The 23,407-nt window shown below is 39.7% G+C and overlaps 2 protein-coding genes across 2 annotated transcripts in view; both read left to right on the top strand.

The window, feature by feature from the left end:
- The first annotated feature begins 3,838 nt into the window (after positions 1 to 3,838).
- Positions 3,839 to 11,127, top strand: LOC131931994 (neuropilin-2-like). The gene is made up of 3 exons (XM_059288841.1): positions 3,839 to 4,534; positions 5,127 to 5,263; positions 10,932 to 11,127. The coding sequence occupies exons 1-3, from the start codon at positions 4,229 to 4,231 to the stop codon at positions 11,125 to 11,127; spliced, it is 639 nt and encodes a 212-aa protein (XP_059144824.1). The 5' UTR covers positions 3,839 to 4,228.
- Positions 11,128 to 11,395: 268 nt separating this feature from the next.
- The window catches only part of LOC131931993 (adhesion G protein-coupled receptor B2-like), a 39,921-nt gene continuing 27,909 nt past the window's right edge, over positions 11,396 to 23,407 (top strand). Inside the window, exons 1-4 of the mRNA XM_059288840.1 lie at positions 11,396 to 11,430; positions 15,004 to 15,117; positions 17,400 to 17,494; positions 20,227 to 20,346. Of these exons, the coding sequence (XP_059144823.1) occupies positions 15,092 to 15,117; positions 17,400 to 17,494; positions 20,227 to 20,346 (241 nt within the window). The 5' untranslated portion in view covers positions 11,396 to 11,430; positions 15,004 to 15,091. The remainder of the gene's footprint in view (positions 11,431 to 15,003; positions 15,118 to 17,399; positions 17,495 to 20,226; positions 20,347 to 23,407) is intronic.

Here is a 23,407-nt window from a genome sequence, read left to right as displayed (position 1 = left end):
AACTGGGAGATTTTGTAAATTGTAACTTTTGGCTCTTCCGTCTCAAAAGGTTGCCGACCCCTGCACTAAACCCTAACCCCAGCTGAATATATCGATCCAACCACTCTTACCATAACTAGTTCAACGTCATAGCCCCACCCTACTAACCTTAACTACCTTAGCAACCACCCCACCCTACTAAGGCCTATTACCATGACATACCAACCTACCCATTATTTAAATCGCGCTACAGTAACTATAAAAGACCGCAAGTCTAAATGACAGAACTAAACAAATCCACCGAACCTTGAACTAAAGTGGTTGATTCAGACGCGGTTAGTCTAAAACCGAAGTCTGTATTATATCATGTGGTTAGCGTGGATTCCCCCCCCCCCATTATATTATTCTAATTTGTTTTTTGAGTCGTTTCGATGCTATCTTAATGGGGTTTTTAAAAAAAAATCAAAGCATCTTAAAAAACTTTACTGGGGTTTTTTAAATTTTAAGTACTACTTTAGCACACCGCGTGAAAGATCTAGTGCACACCGCCGCGCACCGATGCACCGCCGGGCAGATGTCTTTTAGGGTTTTCCCGATCTTTGTTGTGTTCTACTTTGGCTTATATTTAGTTTTCTTTTGTAACTTCCGCCCATGATGTGATATACAAAAGCTACTCGGGAATTCATTGAAGCCTGGATCGTTGTTAATTTAAAGAATTTAGTGGCTTCGGAAAAGTTGACTGAAATAGGCAAAGAACGTTTTGTTACAAAGACGAATTGTCGTCGGTGGTTCTTTGGGTATATTAACACATTTGTTCACAGAATATTTTTTGTTGTTTGTTTGGTGGGTTGGGGGAGAGGGGTGTGTATGTGAAGCAATGCGTGAATGGCGTGCTTTGTCAGTGGGGTTTCTTTCAGACATTTTTTAGCGGGGCTGCACTTGAAACTTCAGGGAAGGGCGTGGGGTTGTGGATCCTGGTTCAAGTATATATTTTCTACATAATTTTTTTTTCCATTTCTTCTGTTTCGTGTGGGCGTGGTGCTCGCGTTTTACCCCCTCCCCCACCCCCAGCTAAGAGATGCCCGAAAGAAACCGTGTAAGTCAAATATTCAAAGCAAAACCTAAGTAAATATATTTTATTGTTCTCTTGTTTGAACTTGTTAGCTTTTAATTGAAACGGTCTTAATATCTTTTTTAAAAAGCGTGTATTCGAGGCGTATATGATGGGTCGGCGTGGTCGAGTTGGTAAAAATCTTGGTTACCAAACCGACATGAACCCAAGATGGGGACCGCAACTCATCTAGGAGCAAAAACTGTAAAATCAAACTACTGCTGTCTTGTTCTTGGATGTACAAAGGCTATGAAAGCAAATCCAAAAACAAAAGAAGGCTGTAATCGGAATCAAAAGCCTATATGTCGCATAAATGAGTTGACACGTAATACTTAATTATGTTGGAGGAAATCCAGTCCAACATTACAGTTAAGAACGAAGAAGAAAAGGCCCAAACAGCGGGTCCGAATTACACCTGGCGTAGGGCACTAACCGGTTAACGGTTAAGTTGGCGTGGTGTCAGTCACGTGACTGCTGTTGTGGGTGGTTCAGAATGGATGATGACGGCTTTTGGTGGCGGATGGTGATGAATACGGCTGTTGAGGACTGCTGATGCAGTTGATAAGCGCAGTGGTTGTGGGTTAAGATGTGAGGCTGGTGATGATGAAAGATGTAGGCGGCAGCTGACGTTGTAAAAACTTAAAAAAACAAATGTCCAAAATTATGTCCCTTATTCATAAGTGTTTTTTTATATCTGAAGTTTTCTCTTGTATGGGGCTGGTTTATGGGGGAAAAACTGGTTAAACAATTCATTTTCTATTTAAATGCTTTTTAATTTTTTTTTTTTAGCTGGGTTGGGTTGGGGGGGGGGGGTGATAGTTTTTGGCAGATACATGAAAGAAACAATGTGGTTAAGGGGATACCCTATCAAACATTCTCATCAATGCATGATTTAAAAATTTAGGTAAAGATTCCTCTTTAGACAGTACGATCCATTGGGCAGATGAAGTGGAGTTCATATGTTTTTTTGACCTCGGCAAATAAAGGGATAATGTGGTCAGTACTATGCCCAGCAGCCTTTACTTTCCCTAACGTGAGTTAGTTACCCATCAGAGTTGGGTGGACTCAGGGACGTTCCACTAACTTGAACCTGGATTCGAACTCGAAACTCTCGGGTTAGCAGTCTAGCGCTCAATACATAGTTAACCCTTCAGTAATTGATTCCAATGTGTAGTTTTCCTCGTGACTAATTTTCGATCATAAGGCCCATCTTTAACTCACCTGAATATAACCCCCATCTAAATCTTCTCCTAAATTTAGCTCGTTTTAGCCTAGGAAGAAAATGGACGTACATAGATAAGTGAAATCCTCTCCAGAGCGAGTATTAGGGCATTAGATGGAGAAATCGTGGGTTGCCCATATATCATGATCCATCACTTGACCATCGCCAACCCAATCTGAAGAAAAAAAAGATTCCTCTTAAGATTTAAGGATCCATTGGGCAGATGAAGTAGAGTTCATGTTTCTTGACCTCGGCATATCAAGGGATATTGTGGTCAGCATTATGCCCAGCCGTCTTTACTTTCCCTAACGTGAGTTAGGTACTCATCAGAGCTGGGTTGGCTCAGGGAGGGACGTTCGAGTTAACAGTCACGCCCTCCCCAATCTAACTTACCCTAAATCTTATCCAAACTTCAACCTTTTATTATGTTTGAACCTATGCAATACCATCCCTCACACCGATAAAATATCAAAGTCTAAATATATTTAACCGCTAGTAACGTTAAAAAAAAATTTTCTTTCCAGTTTTTATCCCTCCCTATACAATTTGAATTTCAATCCTAAATCAAACATAGTTACATTGAGCTATCAAATCTAATTATCTCCCATTGGAATAATTAAATTTAAAACATTTTGATCTTAAATTTTTTCCTTTGCAACATCACCTGTGTATAAATCTAAATTTGGAAGATGAAAAAATTATAATTTTCGTTACGCTTCGTCGAATATTGGCGTTATCTTTATTATCTTTATGTTGCTCTTAAGACGAAGTAAAAACTCTTTAATAAAAAAAATGTATGACCCGACTCTATGAACTTCTAGCAGATGAAGTTTCTCGCTTTGATGTGTTGACACGACTTCCGGAGGTCTAAATTCTGGAACTTGGGTTCAAATTTGTGTAAAATCTCCCGACTGAATTTTGTGATGCGCCATAGTTCGCGGACTAGTAACCCGCCATTCCATAAATAATTTCTGGCAAATATTTTTAGTAAGAAACATCAATAAAATAGTTTTTTCTTTAAATTCTTACTTACGCGGATATTAGATTTAAATACCTTATTATATTACAAAGGAAGGGAGGAAGGCGAAAATAATATTGGTAATTGCGGGGTTTTTTTTCTCTAGGAGGGAAGTTTTCTAGAGTTAATCGGACGTAATGGAATAGTTTGGTTAATTTGGTTTAACTCTATTATTGGGGAAAAGTATATATATATATATATATATATATATATATATATATATATATATATATATATATATATATATATATATATATATATATATATATATATATATATATATTCGACATTAGTTCTTCACCTGTATTTGAATAACTCAATGAACAAAAAAAACAATGCTAATGCTCTATTTTCTCCAACATAATTTAAATCATTCAAAAAATTCTGTGCATATTGTTTAGTTACACTGCATATTGTTTTGACTTTTAAACATGTTCAATGTTAGATACGTGCCATTTTTAACACTGTGTATGTCTTTTTTTTATCTTAGGGTTGGATAACTAAGGAACAGAAGTCTAACGTGGAGTTTACTGAACCGTGTCCAGATAATTTTTTTTTAAATGTATGTTATGTCAGAAAATTGAATTCACCCTCCATGTTCAGCCATCCGTGCAAATTTTGAATGAACCTGTCATCCCGCTAGCCGTCTGCCCGAGCCACGCGACCTCCCCGCACCCACCCCGCACCCATGCCTCCCCCACACATCATGTGCGAAGACAACAATCTGGGATTTCATTTTGGCTGTGACGCCGACGGGGGACGGAGTTGTCTCCGCTAGCAGGGGAGAGAAATGATCGACAGTTGAACCAGACTGATGGAGTGGACTCCCTTTATCAGGGGAGATAATGTTTTTATTTTTAAAATAAAAATAAACAAACAACGCTATGAATCACTTTAAATGTTACTTCACCTGAAAGACTTTGTGGATAATATATTTCAAAACTGGATATTATTTGATTCAAGTGTTTTAAAAAAAATGTCAGCCGTGGTCAATTGTTGGACATACATCCTGTTTATTTTGCTGTACGGAGTGTTGGATGCCGTGGGGTCCAACATCCACAGTGGATGTGGAGGGTGGCTGACGGCATCCAATGGATCAATCCAGTCACCGAACTACCCCCACAGGTTCCCTGTGCCGATCAACTGTAGCTGGGTCATCCACTCGCCGAGTAAGGACAACAAGATCACCATCTACTTTACACAGGTGAGTGGTTTACGTCATACAGGTGGGTGGTTTACGTCATACAGGTGAGTGATTTACGTCATACAGGTGAGTGGTGTACGTCATACAGGTGAGTGGTGTACGTCATACAAGTGGGTTATATACGTCACACAGGTGAAGGGTGTACGTCATACGGGTGAGTTATATACGTCATACAGGTGAGTGTATTACGTCATACAGGTGAGTGTATTACGTCATACAGTTGGGTTGCATACGTCACACAGGTGAGTTGTATTACGTCATACAGTTGGGTTGCATACGTCACACAGGTGAGGTGTATTTTACACATGCGGGTGATTACGTCATATAGAAAAGGGAGTAGGTCTCTCATATAAGTGGTGTCCGTCTCACAGTGAAGTTAATTACGTGAATTAGGTGAGTAGAAGACGTCACAGAGTTGAGTGATTACGTCAAAAAGTGAAAGGATGTACGTCATGCAGGTGTGTAATGTAAAATTCTTCTCACGTCTCAGCTAGCCTAAATTTGATTTCTTATCTATTTGGAGCACCCTCTGGGGCATCAGATACCCCCTAGGTACAATGGTTTTGAGGTTCTTCTTTGATCTAACCCCCAGGTGTTCGTGCGCCACTCCCTGTACATCACTGAGTACGAGAACTACACGAGTCCCCAGGTGTACGACAAGAGGAGTGTGCTGGGGGAGTACAAGATGGACCCTAATGAGGAGGACATCACCTCGATATCCTCATACAGGTACTGGCCTACCATCTCCTCATACAGGTACTGTACCAACCATCTCATACAGGTACTGTACCAACCATCTCCTCATATAGGTACTGTACCAACCATCTCCTCATACAGGTACTGTACCAACCATCTCCTCATACAGGTACTGTACCTACCATCTCCTCATACAGGTACTGTACCAACCATATTCTCATACAGGTACTGTACCAACCGTCTCATACAGGTACTGTACCTACCATCTCCTCATACAGGTACTCTACCTACCATCTCATACAGGTACTGTACCAACCATCTCCTCATACAGGTACTGTACCAACCATATTCTCATACAGGTACTGTACCAACCGTCTCATACAGGTACTGTACCTACCATCTCCTCATACAGGTACTCTACCTACCATATTCTCATACAGGTACTGTACCAACCATCTCATACAGGTACTGTACCTACCATAACCCCCGTCTCATTAAGGTTTATTATTTTTACTTAAAATACATTTAATTTATAGTTTTTCTTATTATCGAGACTCAACCAATAGCTGGATTCTATCACATAGGTACTGCATTTTCTTGAAAATAACTGTACCTTTATTTTATGTATTGATCTTCTACCATTACAAATTCAGTGGCTAGACTAGGTCGAGTTTTTCTTGTGGGATAACTTAAATGTGATGTTTCAAGTTTTGTAAATATCCTGTATTTATTCAACCAGTGTACCCACACTGGTTTTGTATCTACAACTAAAAATCTTCCCCTGAAGTTTTTGTTAATACACTTGCAACAAATATGCATTTAGGTCAGACGGCAGAGGAAGTAGAATTCACTGGTTACCTTGACCTCTTCCTATAAAAAGGATAGTGTAAACAGTTCTATCCACAGCCACCTTTACTTTCCCGAACTAGTGTCAGGTACCCATTAAAGCTGAGTGGACTCACTAATGATTTACCTACATTGTCTGCCATTACTGAGGCGTACCTCTCTCCATCCCTAACTGTGTGGCGCCCCTAACTGTGTGGCGCCCCTAACTGTGTGGCGCCCCTAACTGTGTGGCGCCCCTAACTGTGTGGCGCCCCTAACTGTGTGGCGCCCCTAACTGTGTGGCGCCCCTAACTGTGTGGCGCCCCTAACTGTGTGGCGCCCCTAACTGTGTGGCGCCCCTAACTGTGTGGCGCCCCTAACTGTGTGGCGCCCCTAACTGTGTGGCGCCCCTAACTGTGTGGCGCCCCTAACTGTGTGGCGCCCCTAACTGTGTGGCACCCCTAAATCTTTGAAGCCCTAAACTCCCGCACCCCTAAATATGTGTCGCCTCAAATTCATCTGCGCCCTTATTTCTTGCATCACTTTGTGGCACCCCATAGCGCCCCATGGGTGCCACTTAACAAACGCCCATAAGCCCATCCTCACAACAAAACCTTATCGTGGCCCAAACACACTGAACGAAATGGCGTCTATTGATCAGCATCTGACTATAAAAGTTGATGTTGTGTTTTTATGTCCGCTGTTCCCCATCAATCGAATAACACACTACCCCCCCCCCCCCCAGCCCACCCCATCCCAACTAGTAGATGGCTGCCATTGTTCATACAAGAAATAAACACACAAAGGCAATTTTATTTACTGGCCATTTGTTACAATAGAAATAAAATTATTTTAGTTAGATTATAAACTAACACGAAACTATAAAATCACAGGGAAAAAAAACAACAACAAAAAGCCTCAAATCTTTGTAGATAGCATAGGTAAAACCAATTAAATTTGTAAACAATTATTTTTATCTAAACACTCTTCACTGTAAATATGCCAGCAAAACTTAATAATAAAATGTAACCTTTTTCAACCAATTTTGTCGGTAATCTTTATACCCGAGCCATACCTGTATTTCTACAACCTACCCCCTTCTCACTAGTTCCCTCCTCCTCCCACACCCCCTCTAACATAATCACGTTTTCACATATTTATTTTCACAACATTAATATAAAAATCCCCTCTTCAAAGAGATCGCTCTTGGAAGTCTTAAGTTAAGTGAAATCACCAGAATATCACATGCAGTTTGTTAGCGTCATGGAGGGGTAACGAATATGTAAGCAGTGTTTCTTCCAGACTTTTTTCTCCAGGGGTGCACTTGAAATTTTCGGGAGTGGGGGACTAAAATTTTCGGGGGGGGGGGGGGACGGACACTGTTAAAAGTATATATTTTCTATATAAATTCCATTTCTTTCGGGGGGGGGGGGGCGGTAGACTGTCTTCGGGGTGGTTCCACCCCCCCTCCCCGAAGAGATACCTGGAAGAAACTCTGTATGTAAGGATTGCAAGCTAAGATATTCAGGATATCTTTTTGTCATTCAGAATCATCTTACACTAGAGCTTAGGATTATCTTGGATACTCATAAATCTTTCTTAAGTAATAAGATAATCATCTTATACTGGAGATTAGGATTATCTAGGATACTTAGAGAACCTGCTTTGTTAAATTAGATAATATTACAGTTGCGATGAGGAATCTTAGTAGAGATTAAGATTTCGTTAAAATAATCATATTGTAATCCTTTTAAGTATTATGTTAAATTAATTACATTATAATATGATTTAGGCAGTAGATAACAAGTAGTTGCGTTACATGCTGTAGGAAAGTTTGGGGAAAAGCAAAACGTTCTTCGATGTCTTTCTTTGATAGCTTTGGTGGGCATTATCGATATACATGCTCCAAGACACGTATAACCTTCCTACGCCACTGGGTTAAGAATTCTATGAAATTCTACACATAACGGTGGAGAGATACGGTCTAAATCTGGATTCCCAGAAAGTGTTTCTAACTTCATTTTGCACCTGTACATCCTAATGTATGATTTTTATTTTAAACAAAAATTAAAATAATTTTATTGACGGTGTAGCCTTTGAATGCTAATTTGAACATTTTCCAAAGTGACGGCCTTGAACAAGAACTTTTTATGGTTCGAAATATAATAAAAAGCAAAAATTATTGAAGCATTTTTATGACCTACAAATATATGCGAGGTTGTCAAGGAATAAAAATAGGAATGGTGTAAATAATTCTCCACATTTATTGGTTACTTCGATACGATCGTAAAATATACAAATTATTGTAGCCAATTTGTGGGGATAGAATAGGGAAATTACTAGTGTTTAATACTTGCGTTTAGGGCAAGATTTTTTTCTAGTCGCATGCGTGTAATGAGCTGTGCTTAATGTCATGCGTTTAATCAGTGGTGTTTAATGTCATGTCATGCGGTGTTTAAGCTTGATGATCGGTGTTTAAACATGAGCGTTTAAGCAGCGGTGTTTATCCCAAGCTTCTATCAACTTCCCGACATGCTTAGGTTAAAATTGGGTCACCGAGACCCACCAGCTATAACTTTACAGGTAAGCGCACCTGGCCTCAAGGTGAAGGTCGGGGTCATTGGGTGCACGGCTCTATAAATAGCTCAGCGTCTGGGCAGGACGTATTACAGGAGCAGATAACCTTGGTCGTTAGAAAATACAAGGAAAGGTTTTTTCAATTATGTATGTATTCATATCAAGTATATATATATATATATATATATATATATATATATATATATATATATATATATATATATATATATATATATATATATATATATATATATATAATATATATATAATATATAATATATATAATATATATAATATATAATATATAATCGGTAGAATAAAAATTACTACCTAATTTCCCAGTAAAAATGTAATCGAGGATTTATCTTTTAGCTTTGAGTTCAGCGGTATTGCTAGGGTTATGTTTACAGAAGGGGCGAGAGTTAAGGTATGGGTCATTGGTGTATTTATTATTGATTTAGCTGAATCGAATAGCGTTAATCGTTGCTCTAATAGACTTGGTCAGACCAATGAAAAACCTGATCAGAGAATTGCTGGATTGGTCCTAAAAATGAAACGTTTAATTATGCGATTGCCGCTTTATAGTAAAAGAAGACTTGTCGGATTTTAGTTATAGCTGTTTTTGTCCCATACTCATTGACACTCGCAAATGTCTTGAAATTTGAATACGATACACAATCGAATCATACGTTTATGAAAAATACTCTTTTTAAGATATTATTGATATTGGTCGAGTCGGTAAAGCTCATGGCTCATGAGGCTCGTTAGCTGGGGACAGCCACCCTTCTAGGAGAGACAACTCCAAAATTAAACAACTGCTGCCTTGTAGTTTGTTCTTGGTTGGACAAAGGCTATGGAAGCAAATCCAAAAAGAAAAGTAGGCTGAAATCGGAGTCAATAGCCTCAATGGCGCATAACCAGTTGACACGCATCCTGTGAAGGAGGAGTGGTCGAGTCGGCAAAAGCTCACGGCTGATAAATTCGAAAAAGTCTTGAGTTCACACGAAGAAGAAGAATAGTTATTTAAATATATCTGATACTGCATAAAAACGTGCGTTTTCAATTTAAATTCAGAGAGAATGGAAATTATTTCATGATTAACTGTGATTTTTTTTTAAATGTTTAATTTTGATAATATTAAAAAAAAAGATAATTTATTTTTTATATATAAAGAACTAAAAAAAAAATCTAAATAGTGTTATCAAGTGTCGTTATCCAATCCTTTGAGTAAAGTTGCGATCTGAGTTTTGAAATAAATGACACCGTTATTTTTTAAAGCGTTAAACATGTGAACTTTGTTAATTAATTTTTTTTCCAAAGTTTACGATTTAGAAACGTTTGCTTTCATTTTCATTTTTAAATTAATTAAACTCTGACGCGATCTGATGTGACTCACAACAGAACCGGAAGTTGTGTTTAAATCTGTCGTCAGGTGAAGTCTGTTCGAAGATTTAATGTCGTCTGCATGACAACATTTTTTGCATGGCGCAATTTAACTTCTTCAATATATGTTTTTCCCACAACGCAAATGAGCCGCTTTATTTTGTGTTCGGAAACTGTTGGCCCGTGGGCCCAATCCGGCCCTCGAGTAATTCAGTAAATGGATGAAAATGTTTTTGTTTAGAGAAATTAAACACTGTATCTTTTTGTTGAATCGCTTCCATTATGGCAGTAAAATGCTTTTGTCTAAAAACCTTGGCGTTTAAGTATCCCATACGTAATTATTCGAGTTAAATCTAATTGCAAATTTATTTTAATGGTGTATGAACGATCTACCTGTGGCGAAACGCAGCGTCGCATTGGTTTATAGCCGGAAGGCTTAGATTTAAAACAAATTAAATGCAATTAGATCCTAAACACATCAAAATATCAACTCGTGGTTTTAAAATTTCTTAGCACTTAGCCAATCGAAATAATTGTTTCACGCATTATATTTTTATGGCTTGCGGGGAGGGGGTGGGGAAGGGGGAGAGGAAATCTTGCGTATGTCCTTCAGTGTAAGGGGGGGTCGGTTATACATGTCCGTCATTCGATCATCGGGAAAAGGGGGGAGGGTGTTCGCAACTATTTCGTAAGTTTCTCCAGATGATTATCTGGGTTAAAAAAAATAATTTTCCAAAATTTTATTTTATCGGTTTTACTGTTATATGACAAATTATATGTTTAACTATTTAATAATTTATGACATTTCTCTTGACAATAATCCACAGATATTATTTTTTACTGTAATAGTGGTTTGTTATTATGATGTTTTCATATGCGTGTTTTCCATTGCCCCCTCCCCCCCCCCCCCCACTAGGCCGTACGTGGTGATCGACCTGCGGGTCAAGGACGAGAGCAGCATCCACCTGCAGGTGGACGAGTACCTGCGGGACTTCTACGGCTTCAACATCTCCTACACCATCAGTCCAGTGGACACGCCCCTGGCGGAGGAGTGCAGCGTTAGGACCTGCTCGTATCTTGGGCACTGCTATATCTCGTCAGATTACAGGTGAGTGGGGGGGTTACAGGTGAGTGGGGGGGGGGGGGGAGTACAGCGTTAGGACCTGCTCGTATCTTGGGCACTGCTATATCTCGTCAGATTACAGGTGAGTGGTGGGTTACAGGTGAGTGGGGGGGGGGGTTTACAGGGGGGGTGCAGTGTTAGGACCTGCTCGTATCTGGGACACTGCTATATCTCGTCAGATTACAGGTGAGTGGGGGGGGGGGGTTACAGGTGAGTGGGGGAGGGTTACAGGGGGGTGCAGCGTTAGGACGTGCTCGTATCTGGGGCACTGCTATATCTCGTCAGATTACAGGTGAGTGGGGGGGGGGGGGATTACAGGTGAGTGGGGGGGGGGGTTTACAGGTGAGTAGGGGGGTTACAGGTGAGTGGGGGGGGGGTACAGGTGAGTGGGGGGGGGGGTTTACAGGTGAGTGGGGGGGGTTACATGTGAGTGGGGGGGAGTGCAGCGTTAGGACCTGCTCGTATCTGGGGCATTGCTATATCTCGTCAGATTACAGGTGAGTGGGGGGGGGGGTTACAGGTGAGTGGGGGGGGTTACAGGTGAGTGGGGGGGTAGGTGATTGGGGGGGGGGTACTTTTTGTATGGGATGGTTTGGTTACAGGTTAGTAAAGGGGTTTGTTTGACTACAGGTTAGTGGGGGGGGGGGTGTTTGACTACAGATTAGTGTTAAGACGTAGCGTCACAAGGCAGTTGCGAAAGGTGCAGTCCAAACCTGTGACATCATTAAGGAGAGGGGTGATGCCATTAAGGAGAGGGGGTGACACCATTATGGAGAGGGGGTGACACCATTAAGGAGAGGGGGTGGCACCATTAAGGAAGGGGATGACACCATTAAGGAGAGGGGTTGACACCATTAAGGAGAGGGGGTGACACCATTAAGGAGAGGGGGGTGACACCACTAAGGAGAGGGGTTGACACCATTAAGGAGAGGAAGAGGTGAAACAAATAAGATGGGACGACACAAGTAAGGAGAGGGGGGTGACACCATTAAGGAGAGGGGGTGACACCAATTGAAAAATCGTCAAATTTACGGTACGTACATTAATTTTCTGGTAAAAACAATTTAGGCGAGAGGGGGGACACAAAACCAAAAACGTTAAATTATTGGAGGGGGTGGGTTTACATCCTCAGTTACCGCTCCGGGTAACACCCGACCCAGTGACGCTACTGGTATTATGGTTGGTATGACTCCAGAGCGAAGTTTTTTTTATGTGAGTGTTTGGGTTTTCTGAGCACATGTCGGTGTTAGGTTTCTTCGAGCTTTAGATTAGTGCTCTGCAAAGTTCAGATTTTCTTGGATGCTTTAACCACAACAATATCTGATTGAATGGGGCAGATGAAGTAGAGTTCATTTGTTTCAATGACCCCGGCATGTAAGTTATAGTGTGGTCAGCACTATGCCCAGTGGCCTCTCTTTCCCTAACGTGAGTCAGGTACCCATCAGAGCTGGGTGGACTCAGGGACGTCATACAGACTCAAGCCCGGGATTCGAACTCGAGACTTTCCGGTTAACACTAGTAAACTCTACCATAGACCACTACAACCCTCGTATTCGGAATGTCCTTGATCTTTAATTACAATAATAAAACTCATGATTTAAATAAATTGCATTTCTTAATTTAAAATACATTTGGTTTCGAATGTTGCAAAATGATACTAAACAGTTACATGTTTTGATCTTTTTGTTTTAATTTATTTTCCTCGGGTTAGATCTATATGTTAAAGGTTAATGTGTTCTAAATATTTATGTGAAAATCGATTCGTTCAAGATTTTTAAAAATCAGCCCCGGGAAAGGAACATCATTTGAGAAATTTCATAACCCGTTTCAATGGATTATTTTGCTAAAATTTAACAACAATACGATTTAATTTTACAGTCTTTCAATATTTCTTATTACATTCAATTACAGCATCAGTAAACCATATTTTTAAAATGTTTGATAATTACGTTTCCAGTCTAGTTACCCTGAATTAGTTTTCAAATCAATTTTCGATGTTGATGTATTTATTTCAATTGTATTGTCGTTTAAGCAATCGTATTCGCCTGGATCAACCTATTGATTAGCCGAGCTCTCGAGGGAAATAAACAGAGCCATTATATCGTTTGTCTCGTTAATAATACGCTCTTGGCCAGATCAAATTGTAAGGATTGGGTGAAAAATGCCATTCGGTTTGTTCTGTTGGCTTGTTGGGTTAATGCTGGCTGCTCTTCCGATAGTACGATCTAGTTACAAGCCAAATTACGGAAGTAAAAAAACTTATACACTACACTGACATACATACTTCCAGATAGTGTGTGTGTGTGAGTGTCTGTCTGTCCGGTCTGTCTGTCGGTCATAGGCATGTCTATATACTGTTATGAATAATTTTTTTTTTTTTTTTTTTTTTTTTTTTTTACTGTTATGACTACTGTTATGAATAAATATATAATTATATGGAGGTAGGCCTGTGTATATGTTAATTATGACAATAATCTTTGTAAAATATACATATACATTCATACATTCTTCTCTCTCTCTGTGTGTATGAATCTGTATACGTATATAAAGTGACAACTTCAATCCCCTATACTCCAGTGGATCTGACTAAATATTCTATTACTCCCGCCGTGCCTGTTAAGTCTAGTCTGGTGCTAACTCAACACTCGTAAAATAAATACACCGCCGGCAATAAGTAGACACTTTTCTAGATTACTTTTTAGAGTCATCTCCCCTGTTTAGATTCTTCGAGTTGTCGTTCTTTCGGCCTCATCTCGACTTCTTTGTCTTTGCTTACTTTTACATAATCTTTTGGGCGTGTGTGTAAGAGTAAAAAAGTTCCCTTTTCGAAACTGGCGGACCATGGGGCAAGTGAAGTAGAGTTCACCTGTTTCTGTGACTTTCATGCTTTGTAAAAACTAAACATAAGGTGCTAATCGTTGATACGTAAAATATATTTTGTTATTTTGTAATCTGCACCCAAAATCTTGGAGCCAACAAGCTACATGTACACTATTAGCACGGGTACAGTGTTAATGTTTATTTTTACAGTTGCATCTGCCTGTTTTCTTTATATTTGTCTAACAATCTTTGTGCTGTATCGCTGATCAAGTTTCTCAAGTTAAAAAAAAAGTTTTATGTCGAAACTACAGGAGAAACAGTTTCATGGGCGTGGAGACTGGTGAACTCTACTCCACCTACCCAGCCCTGGCAGTCATGCCGTGATTGGAGAAATTATTCTTTTTAAACATCAGCGTTTTGACGATTAATTTTTAAAATCGAGTTTTTTTTTTCTTTAACCGCTAAATGTATGTTAGTCTATTGGATCTATTTCTTTTTTTTAATACGGCTAAATTTAAATCTGCCTTTGTAGAATATCTTTGAATTGATATTTGAACTAAAACTTTAATTTTAGTGCTGTTGTGGTCACATGTATGACTAAACCACAGACTCATCTAGATACGTTTTCAAACTTACTCGGTGCATAAATATAGACACGACAGGCACTGAAGTGTGAACACACACACGCAGACACACACACAAACACACAGAGACACACATAGACACACACATACACACAAACTGACACAAACATACTTATACACCTTACACAAAAAATATCTCCGTACTTTACAATCACTAAACAAGTAAGAAACATTGAGAAATACTAGTTTGTAGTGAAAAAATTTAGTATCCGGAGCTGAAACATATCGGATATCTATATAACCCTCAATTTCTTGTGATATATTGATTATCTAGTGTCCCTGTTGTGACTGAGTTGCGTCCCATGTGAAGAAAAAAAATATCGCTGATTCCTTAATAAGACAAGAGCTTTAAAATTATACCGTAGTCTGTCGTGACTAAAAACATTTTGCTTTAATTCCAGATCATTTTCCTGTCAGTGTTTTAACGACAAGTTCTCGGGGAGATGGTGTGAAATTGGTCCTTTCTGCGATCCTGACAAGGGAAGGAATATGTGCCTGAATGGCGGTAGATGCAGGTTAGTGGCCCTGAAAAAAAGGGGAGATAATTGTGCTGTGGAAAAGGGGAGATGATTTGCGCTGTGGAAAAAGGAGACAATTTGTGCTGAAGTGGCGGAAAGGAAAAGCGTGTGGCTGACTGCGTAATCTTGCTGGAGAAGGTTTTCGTGATTTAATGAGCTGGGGGGGGGGGGGGGGAAATAACGGTTAGTTACGCAATATAAGCTTTACTACATTCTATTGTTAAAAAAAATTAACGACCATAGACTACGAGTTGAAATATGAATCCTACTATAAAATTATGTTTTTATACGGGTTTCATTTATTCTTGTTTCCAAATGTTTAAAATAGATGAAATAATAGCCTATAATTGTTAACGTCATCTGTTTTTTTTAAACAAAAAAACAAAACAAAACAAAAACAATAAAGCATTTAAATTCATTACTACTCTTGGTGGTTTTAGCTTTCAAAAAAGATACTTATATGTATATATACTTATATGTACATATCCATATATATATACATATAAAGACATATTCTTATATATATATATATATATATATATATATATATATATATATATATATATATATACACTTACTGCGGGACAGAACCACATTGAACCATGATAGACTCCAGCCATAATCCTGGAGCTATGGTTGGAGTGCCAATCCCAGTTTTAGCGACCTGAAATAATTGTTGTAAGATAATTATCTGTGTCGCAAGTTCGAGGGATTGGTACGATCTGAATGGTTGGGAATCGTTTTTTTTTTATATATATAAAGTCAGGTCAGGGTCGTGCTTGTGTAAAAATAAAGTATGTTTATTTACATACTGGGTATGTAGAAGTGCTAAGAACCTGCTTGTTTGGTGGGTAGGAAAAATCTAGAACTTGATTTGGTCAATATTGTGTACCTTTTTGAGGTAGGGAGTGGTGTGACGACTGCTGGTATATGCCTGGTTGAGGAGGAAAGGGGGGGGGGGGGTTGATATAGTAGTGACCTGGTTTGGGGGGGGGAGGTGATTTGGTAGACCTATATCTGTGACCACAGGTAGATGCCTTTTTAAGGTAGGGGGTGATTTGGTTTAGTAGTGATCACTGGTAGATGCTTGGTCGAAGTGTAGGGGGGAGGTGTTATTTTATACAGATGACCACTGGTAGATGCCTTTTTGAGTTGGGGGGGGGGGTGGTGATTCGGTACAACAGTGACAACTGATCGAGGTGGACGAGAGCCTATGACGTCGGAGACAGCGGGTAAAGGGAAACTACTGGAGACAACTTCCCAACCAAAGTATTAGACGCCCTAGAAAGCTGTGTCGTAGCTTTCATTGACCAGCTGCTAAAAACATCTCCGAAGTTTTGGATCCTGGTTACTCTCCCAGTCTACTTTCGCTTTCAGCTCTTGAAATCATCAAATTAATTATTTAAAGTCAAACCACGAAACATATTGTACATTTGAAAACAAAACAAAGTGTGATCCTTTCATTCACCCCCACCCCCCTCCCTTTATCGTTGTGACAGCCGGGTTGTGAATTAAAGTTCAAAAGCTTCGAGTCAGTAACTGAGGGGTTCCAAACATAACAAAATAATTAGAATAAATATCGCATTCCTCGACAGCTGGTTCAGTTAGCTGTAATTAACTTCACCGGGTAATTGCAGTGATTGTTATGTGACTGGTGTCATTATATGTTTAATAAGTATGGAGAAATAATTTGTTAGATACTATGGGGCCATGTTAAAAGAAGCATCAAATATGTGTGCTTGTGTATGAGTATATATATATATATATATATATATATATATATATATATATATATATATATATATATATATATATATATATATATATATATATATATATATATATATATAATTGTTAGGGGTAGTTATATTTAAATATTTAAAGACCGTTGTTGGAGGGGGGTGGGGTCGAGAGTTGTTGAATAATGTAGCTCAATAGTAAATAAAACCATCCTGTGAAATTAACCTAATTGAGTTTTAAAAAAAAGGCTATCCATCGGGAGTCTGATGAATGAAATAAATATTTAAAAAAAAACGGTTTAAAATTTTCCACTCAGTTTTTTTGGCAATATTAATCAGACAAGCTTTCAAGCAAAGAGCTTCCTAACGAATTTATTTTTTATTTGATTATAAAAATCTGGACTTAACTGTCAAGAATTAAAAAAATAATAATCATACCGTTATCTCCCTTGTATGGATTAACTTTTTGGATTAAACGTTCACAATTGATAGATGAAAAGAAATGTGGATAAACTGACTGGATGTTTTTGTTCTCATCAGGTATTTCTATGGCTCTTTTGTCAACATTTGTGTGTGCACAAAAAACTACAGTGGGCCTAAGTGTGAGGTCAGAAGTATACAAGGTATCAACGAAGGTGAGAGATTACAACACTAACCACTTAATGCCACTGACAACTAAATGCCACTAGCCACTAAATGACACTAACTGCCACTAATCCTTAAATACTAATAACCACTTAATGCTATTTAAGACTGCTAACCACTACATTCCATTAATTACTAATAGCCACTAACTACCAAATGACACTATACACTATATGCCCCTAGCAACAAAATGCCTCGAACCACTACATGCCACTAAATACTTAAAGCCCGGCAGCCCTTGCCTCGTCTTCTACTGTCCTTCAGGATAATCTTGACCGGTCTACTTTCCTCTTCCCCTGGGGATCCCAGTCTAACGCTTTCCTCGCGATGTTGCCCTCTATCCATCACAGGGTTTGCTAAAACGAACATGTCGTTATACCGTTTATACGCATCTAGTAATGTCGTTATACCGTTTATACGCATCTAGTAATGTCGTTATACCGTTTATACGCATCTAGTAATGTCGTTTTACCGTTTATACGCATCTAGTAATGTCGTTTTACCGTTTATACGCATGTAGTAATGTCGTTTTACCGTTTATACGCATGTAGCAATCGTAAGATGGCGAAAAAGCTGTTACACAAAGAGAGATATGTATTGATAAAAAAAAGGATGAGGAGGGTGGAGGGGGGGGGGGGGGGGTAGGACATACACATGTTCGATCGTTTGAGCTGATTTATTAATTAGTCACCCGCTCTAATGCACGGGCGAGTGGGGTGGGGGAGGTGGAAAACGGCAGGCGCAGGGCAGGGTAGAACACGCCTCATGTTATAACCATTTTTTTGTGTAGGAGGACGGGGAATAGGGGAGAGAAGTGTCAATGTTAGTGTATGTTAAATCAACATGTTCAAACTATAATCCAAACACCAGATAAGGAATAATACAAATCCGTGCAGACAGATGATTAACAAATTACCGCAAAGATGTTTACGATACCCAACATAGTATAGTATGGGACGGCGTGGCCTCGCGGTAGAGCGCTAGACTACTAACCCGAAAGTCTCGAATTCAAATCGGGGTTTAATTCAGTGGAAAGTCCCCGAGTCCACCCAGCTATGATGGGTACATGACTTACGTTAAGGAAAGTAAAAGCCGCTGGGCTTAGCATCCTTTCATATGCCGAGGTCAAGAAACCAAAAAACTATGTCATATTTATTGGATGAATGCTGTATTTATCATGTTAACGTCCAACAACTCACCACAATGTGACCCCTCTATTCCAGAATGTGCCCCCCCCCCACCACAATGTGACCCCTCACCACAATGTGACCCCTCTATTCCAGAATGTGCCCCCCACCACAATGTGACCCCTCACCACAATGTGACCCCTCTATTCCAGAATGTGACCCCCACCACAATATGACCCCTCTATTCAAGAATGTGACCCCTCAACACAATGTGATCCCTCACCACAATGTGACCCCTCTATTCCACAATGTGACCCCTCTATTCAAGAATGTGACCCCTCAACACAATGTGATCCCTCACCACAATGTGACCCCTCTATTCCAGAATGTGACCCCTCACCACAATGTGACCCCTCACCACAATGTGACCCCCCACCACAATCTGACCCCTCTATTCCAGAATGTGACCCCTCACCACAATGTGACCCCCCACCACAATGTGACCCCTCTATTCAAGAATGTGACCCCTCAACACAATGTGATCCCTCACCACAATGTGACCCCTCTATTCCAGAATGTGACCCCTCACTACAATGTGACCCCTCACCACAATGTGACCCCTCTATTCCAGAATTTGACCCCCCACCACAATCTGACCCCTCTATTCCAGAATGTGACCCCTCACTACAATGTGACCCCTCACCACAATGTGACCCCTCTATTCCAGAATTTGACCCCCCACCACAATCTGACCCCTCTATTCCAGAATGTGACCCCTCACTACAATGTGACCCCTCACCACAATGTGACCCCTCTATTCCAGAATTTGACCCCCCACCACAATCTGACCCCTCTATTCCAGAATGTGACCCCTCACTACAATGTGACCCCTCACCACAATGTGACCCCTCTATTCCAGAATGTGCCCCCACCACAATGTGACCCCTCACCACAATGTGACCCCTCTATTCCAGAATGTGCCCCCACCACAATGTGACCCCTCACCACAATGTGACCCCTCTATTCCAGAATGTGCCCCCACCACAATGTGACCCCTCACCACAATGTGACCCCCCACCACAATGTGACCCCTCACCACAATGTGACCCCTCTATTCCAGAATGTGCCCCCACCACAATGTGCCCTCACCACAATGTGACCCCTCACCACAATGTGCCCCCACCACAATGTGCCCTCACAACAACGTGACCCCTCACCACAATGTGACCCCTCACCACAATGTGACCCCCCACCACAATGTGACCCCCCACCACAATGTGACCCCTCACCACAATGTGACCCCTCTATTCCAGAATGTGCCCCCACCACAATGTGACCCCTCACCACAATGTGACCCCTCTATTCCAGAATGTGACCCCTCTATTCCAGAATGTGCCCCCACCACAATGTGACCCCTCTATTCCAGAATGTGACCCCTCTATTCCAGAATGTGACCCCTCTATTCAAGAATGTGACCCCTCACCACAATGTGACCCCCCACCACAATATGACCCCCACCACAATGTGACCCCCCACCACAATGTAACCCCTCACCACAATATGACCCCCACCACAATATGACCACTCTATTCCAGAATGTGCCTCACTGAACTGCTCCCATTACTGTGACATCTCGGAAGAGACCCAAGCCCTCCAGTGCGCATGTCCAGAAGGCTACCTACTGGGCGACAACAACTCCACCTGCATTGAAGAAGGTCAGTTTTGATTGGCCGGGGCAACACAGCCAAAATAAAAGACTTAATTTTCTTGGGGTATCGGTATTATTAGTGTGCGACAATGGACTCGAAAAATGGATGTCTTAGTTTAGCCACATCGGATGGTTGGGATATCGATGCCCGATAATAGACTCTTAGTGGTATTTTAATCTCGACTAGATGTATATTTTATAGCTAGAAATTATTAATTAGGGTAGAACAAGGGATTGGTCTAGGGTTATCATTGGCTTTAGCAAGACATGTGTATTTTAGTTAACTACCAGTAATCTAACACCCCCTTTTAAGGAAGATTCTATTATCGGACACTGGTATAAAAAAATTCCTAATAAATAAACAATAATACTAGCAACATGGCACCCCATTTTTCAGAAGAGTTCATTATAGTGTATTTTGAATTGGCATAAATTATATCCCCGTGGTATATATAAAAGTAAGAACAAAAGTCTGTTTAAAATTGTCTTATGAAACAACACGCTTGTATAATTATCCAAAGTCCGTGTTGCTTGGAAATTATCATATCTATATGGACTATATAAGTCATGGTAAGAGAAACAAAGCTGCAATAAAATACAATTATCAGTTGCGTTATTTTGGGCTTCACGTGTCCATTAAATTTTGCTGTCAATGATCAAATTACAAATGCACAACAGTGTTATGTGTTGTTATTTTTAAAAGTGGTACTACCACACAACGACTCAGTTCAGCTCGCTTGCAAACTTCAACAATGGTAGTGTTTAACGTTTGTCTCTTGCATGTTTGTGGACTTCTTTTTTCTCCAAGTTTCTCCCGTATCGGGAATTCCATCGCCACTTTGTTAGTCTATTTTTAGGTTGATGACGAGATGACACCATTTCACGAGATTTTGTTTTCCTCTTTTGGTATCGATTACTGTCTCACTGTCTCACTAATTGTGCAAGAAGTGATGTTGTGGAGAGGTGATTGTGGGGGGGGGGGATATAAAAGCTCTAGGTTTTTCCCCTATTGTTTTACATTTCAGGAGTCGGGTGAGGTTGAAGGTGGGGGTGTTTCCAGTGTTGCTTCCAGACTTTTTTCTCCGGGAGGGGGGGGGGTGCACTTGAAATTTTCGGGGGGGGGGGGGGGGGGTGGGGCGGTAGACTTTCTTCAGGGGGGGGGGGGACACTGTTAAAAGTATATATTTTCTATATAAATTATATAAATTTCATTTCGTTCGGGGGGGGGGGGGGGGAGGTAGAAGAGATGCCTGGAAGGAACTCTGGGTGTTTCGTCCATGTTGTTGACCTATGTTAATGAATAGCATGCTCGTGCATTTGGGTGTTGGAAGATGTATGTGGCGATGGGATGACATGACAAATGATCTCAGACAAAATATCCCAGGACAAATTATTTCAAGCACAAATGATCTAAGACAAAATATCTCAGACAAAATATCTCAGACAATATGTCTCACGGAAAAATTATATCAGGACAAATGATCTTACGGACGTTTGAAGAAAATAAACTGTGTCCTAATTATAACCGTATATCGACGACCTCTTGAAAAAAATTGAGCTTCGTCTCGCCAAAATCTGACACTGAGTTATACAGCAATAAAAATTTGAAACTTTCATCAATCATTTTTCTTCTTCTAAAAACAAGGACTTCCTTTTCAACGTCGGAACAAATATTTCAATCTCACCCTTACTCAAGATTTTTTTTTTTTTAAATAATGGGAATTTTTTTTTTTTTTTTAAAGTCGACCTGATGTAGGTCACTTTCAGATGAAAAAAAAAATCATTTCTGTCAGGGATTATCTCGTGAGAATGACAGGTGCTGGGACCTAAAATGTTGATTCACTTCTTGTGTGAGTTCTCTAGTCTTTTAAGTTCTGGCTAAGTAAGGTTCGGCGTGAGGAATGGGAAGAGAAGTCTGTGTGGTGGTTTTATACTCGAACATACAGACCTTTTGATGTTAGGAACTCTGATGGGGATTGTGATGGGGGTTAGAGTTGGGTACTGCTTTTTTTTTTTCTTTTTGTTTTGTAAAAAAAAAAAAAAACAATAAGTGCCAGTACTCAGTGTAGGATTGCCTAACTTTTAAAAATAATAAACGGTAAAATACAAGAAAAGTAATAATTTTTTCCCACATTGAAAAAGGTGCTGGTACCGCAGTACCGGTGCGTACCGTCACAAAAAAAAGCATTGGAATTGAGGGTCACCTGTGTCAATGATTACCCTTTCGTCACTCTCCAAAACACTTAAATTTTTTTTTAAAACCATCCTTTTTATTTTGCTTAGATCGTCACCTAAATTTTAAACTTTACAGCTTTTGTGATTCTTGATGAGTAGACCTACTTGATTCAGCTCATTGCAGTATTATTTTATTTCAAACTAAGGTGTTGATTCTTTCGTTAAAGTAAAGCGCGCTTGTAATGTATCCAATACATCCGTGTTTAGGCCATGTCTGAGTGTTCAGTCTATCCTGCAGTCTTGTGTTATGTAAACACCTAACAACAAGCTATTCCAGTAAAATAAATCTCCAGGAATTTTACTGTCGTGTTCGCGGTGATCATAATAGGCCCCATGCCCGGATTTTATAAGTTTTACGGTTGCGTGATGAAGTAATCGCCGTAGGGCTAATTAACAGCCATAAACACAGCAAGGTGTGATAGAGAACGGTTTAAAAAGTAATAAAATAACGGGCGGTTACATTATATCTATAGCCGTAAGTTTTAGAGCCCCATAAATAATAAAGAAAAGGTGAAAAGAAAGGTAATCTTCATTTTCTTGACCTATTACCGTAAATTTTCTGGAGAGTTTTGTTGCATTTTATTTTAAATATCGTTAGATCACAGCAAAAGAACAAATATTGTTGAACAAAGGAGCTTTTTTTTTCATTCCTATACTGTAAAAACATGTTTTAAATATATTTACAACCAGTGGCATCTTGTATGATTTATAAAATTATCAAGTTTTCACTGAATTATTTTTCTAGTTTTTAATACTTTTTTGCCATTTTCAGTATTATTCTGAGAAATTCAAGTTCCCTTATTTGGTACAAGTTATTGTATAATCTAATACTT

Source organism: Physella acuta, unplaced genomic scaffold (assembly GCF_028476545.2).
Source record: "Physella acuta isolate Inbredline_101_S28 unplaced genomic scaffold, ASM2847654v3 ptg002069l, whole genome shotgun sequence".
NCBI lineage: Eukaryota > Metazoa > Mollusca > Gastropoda > Physidae > Physella > Physella acuta.
Note: the sequence above shows the minus strand (reverse complement) of the source record. Positions and strands in the feature narration are given on the sequence as shown.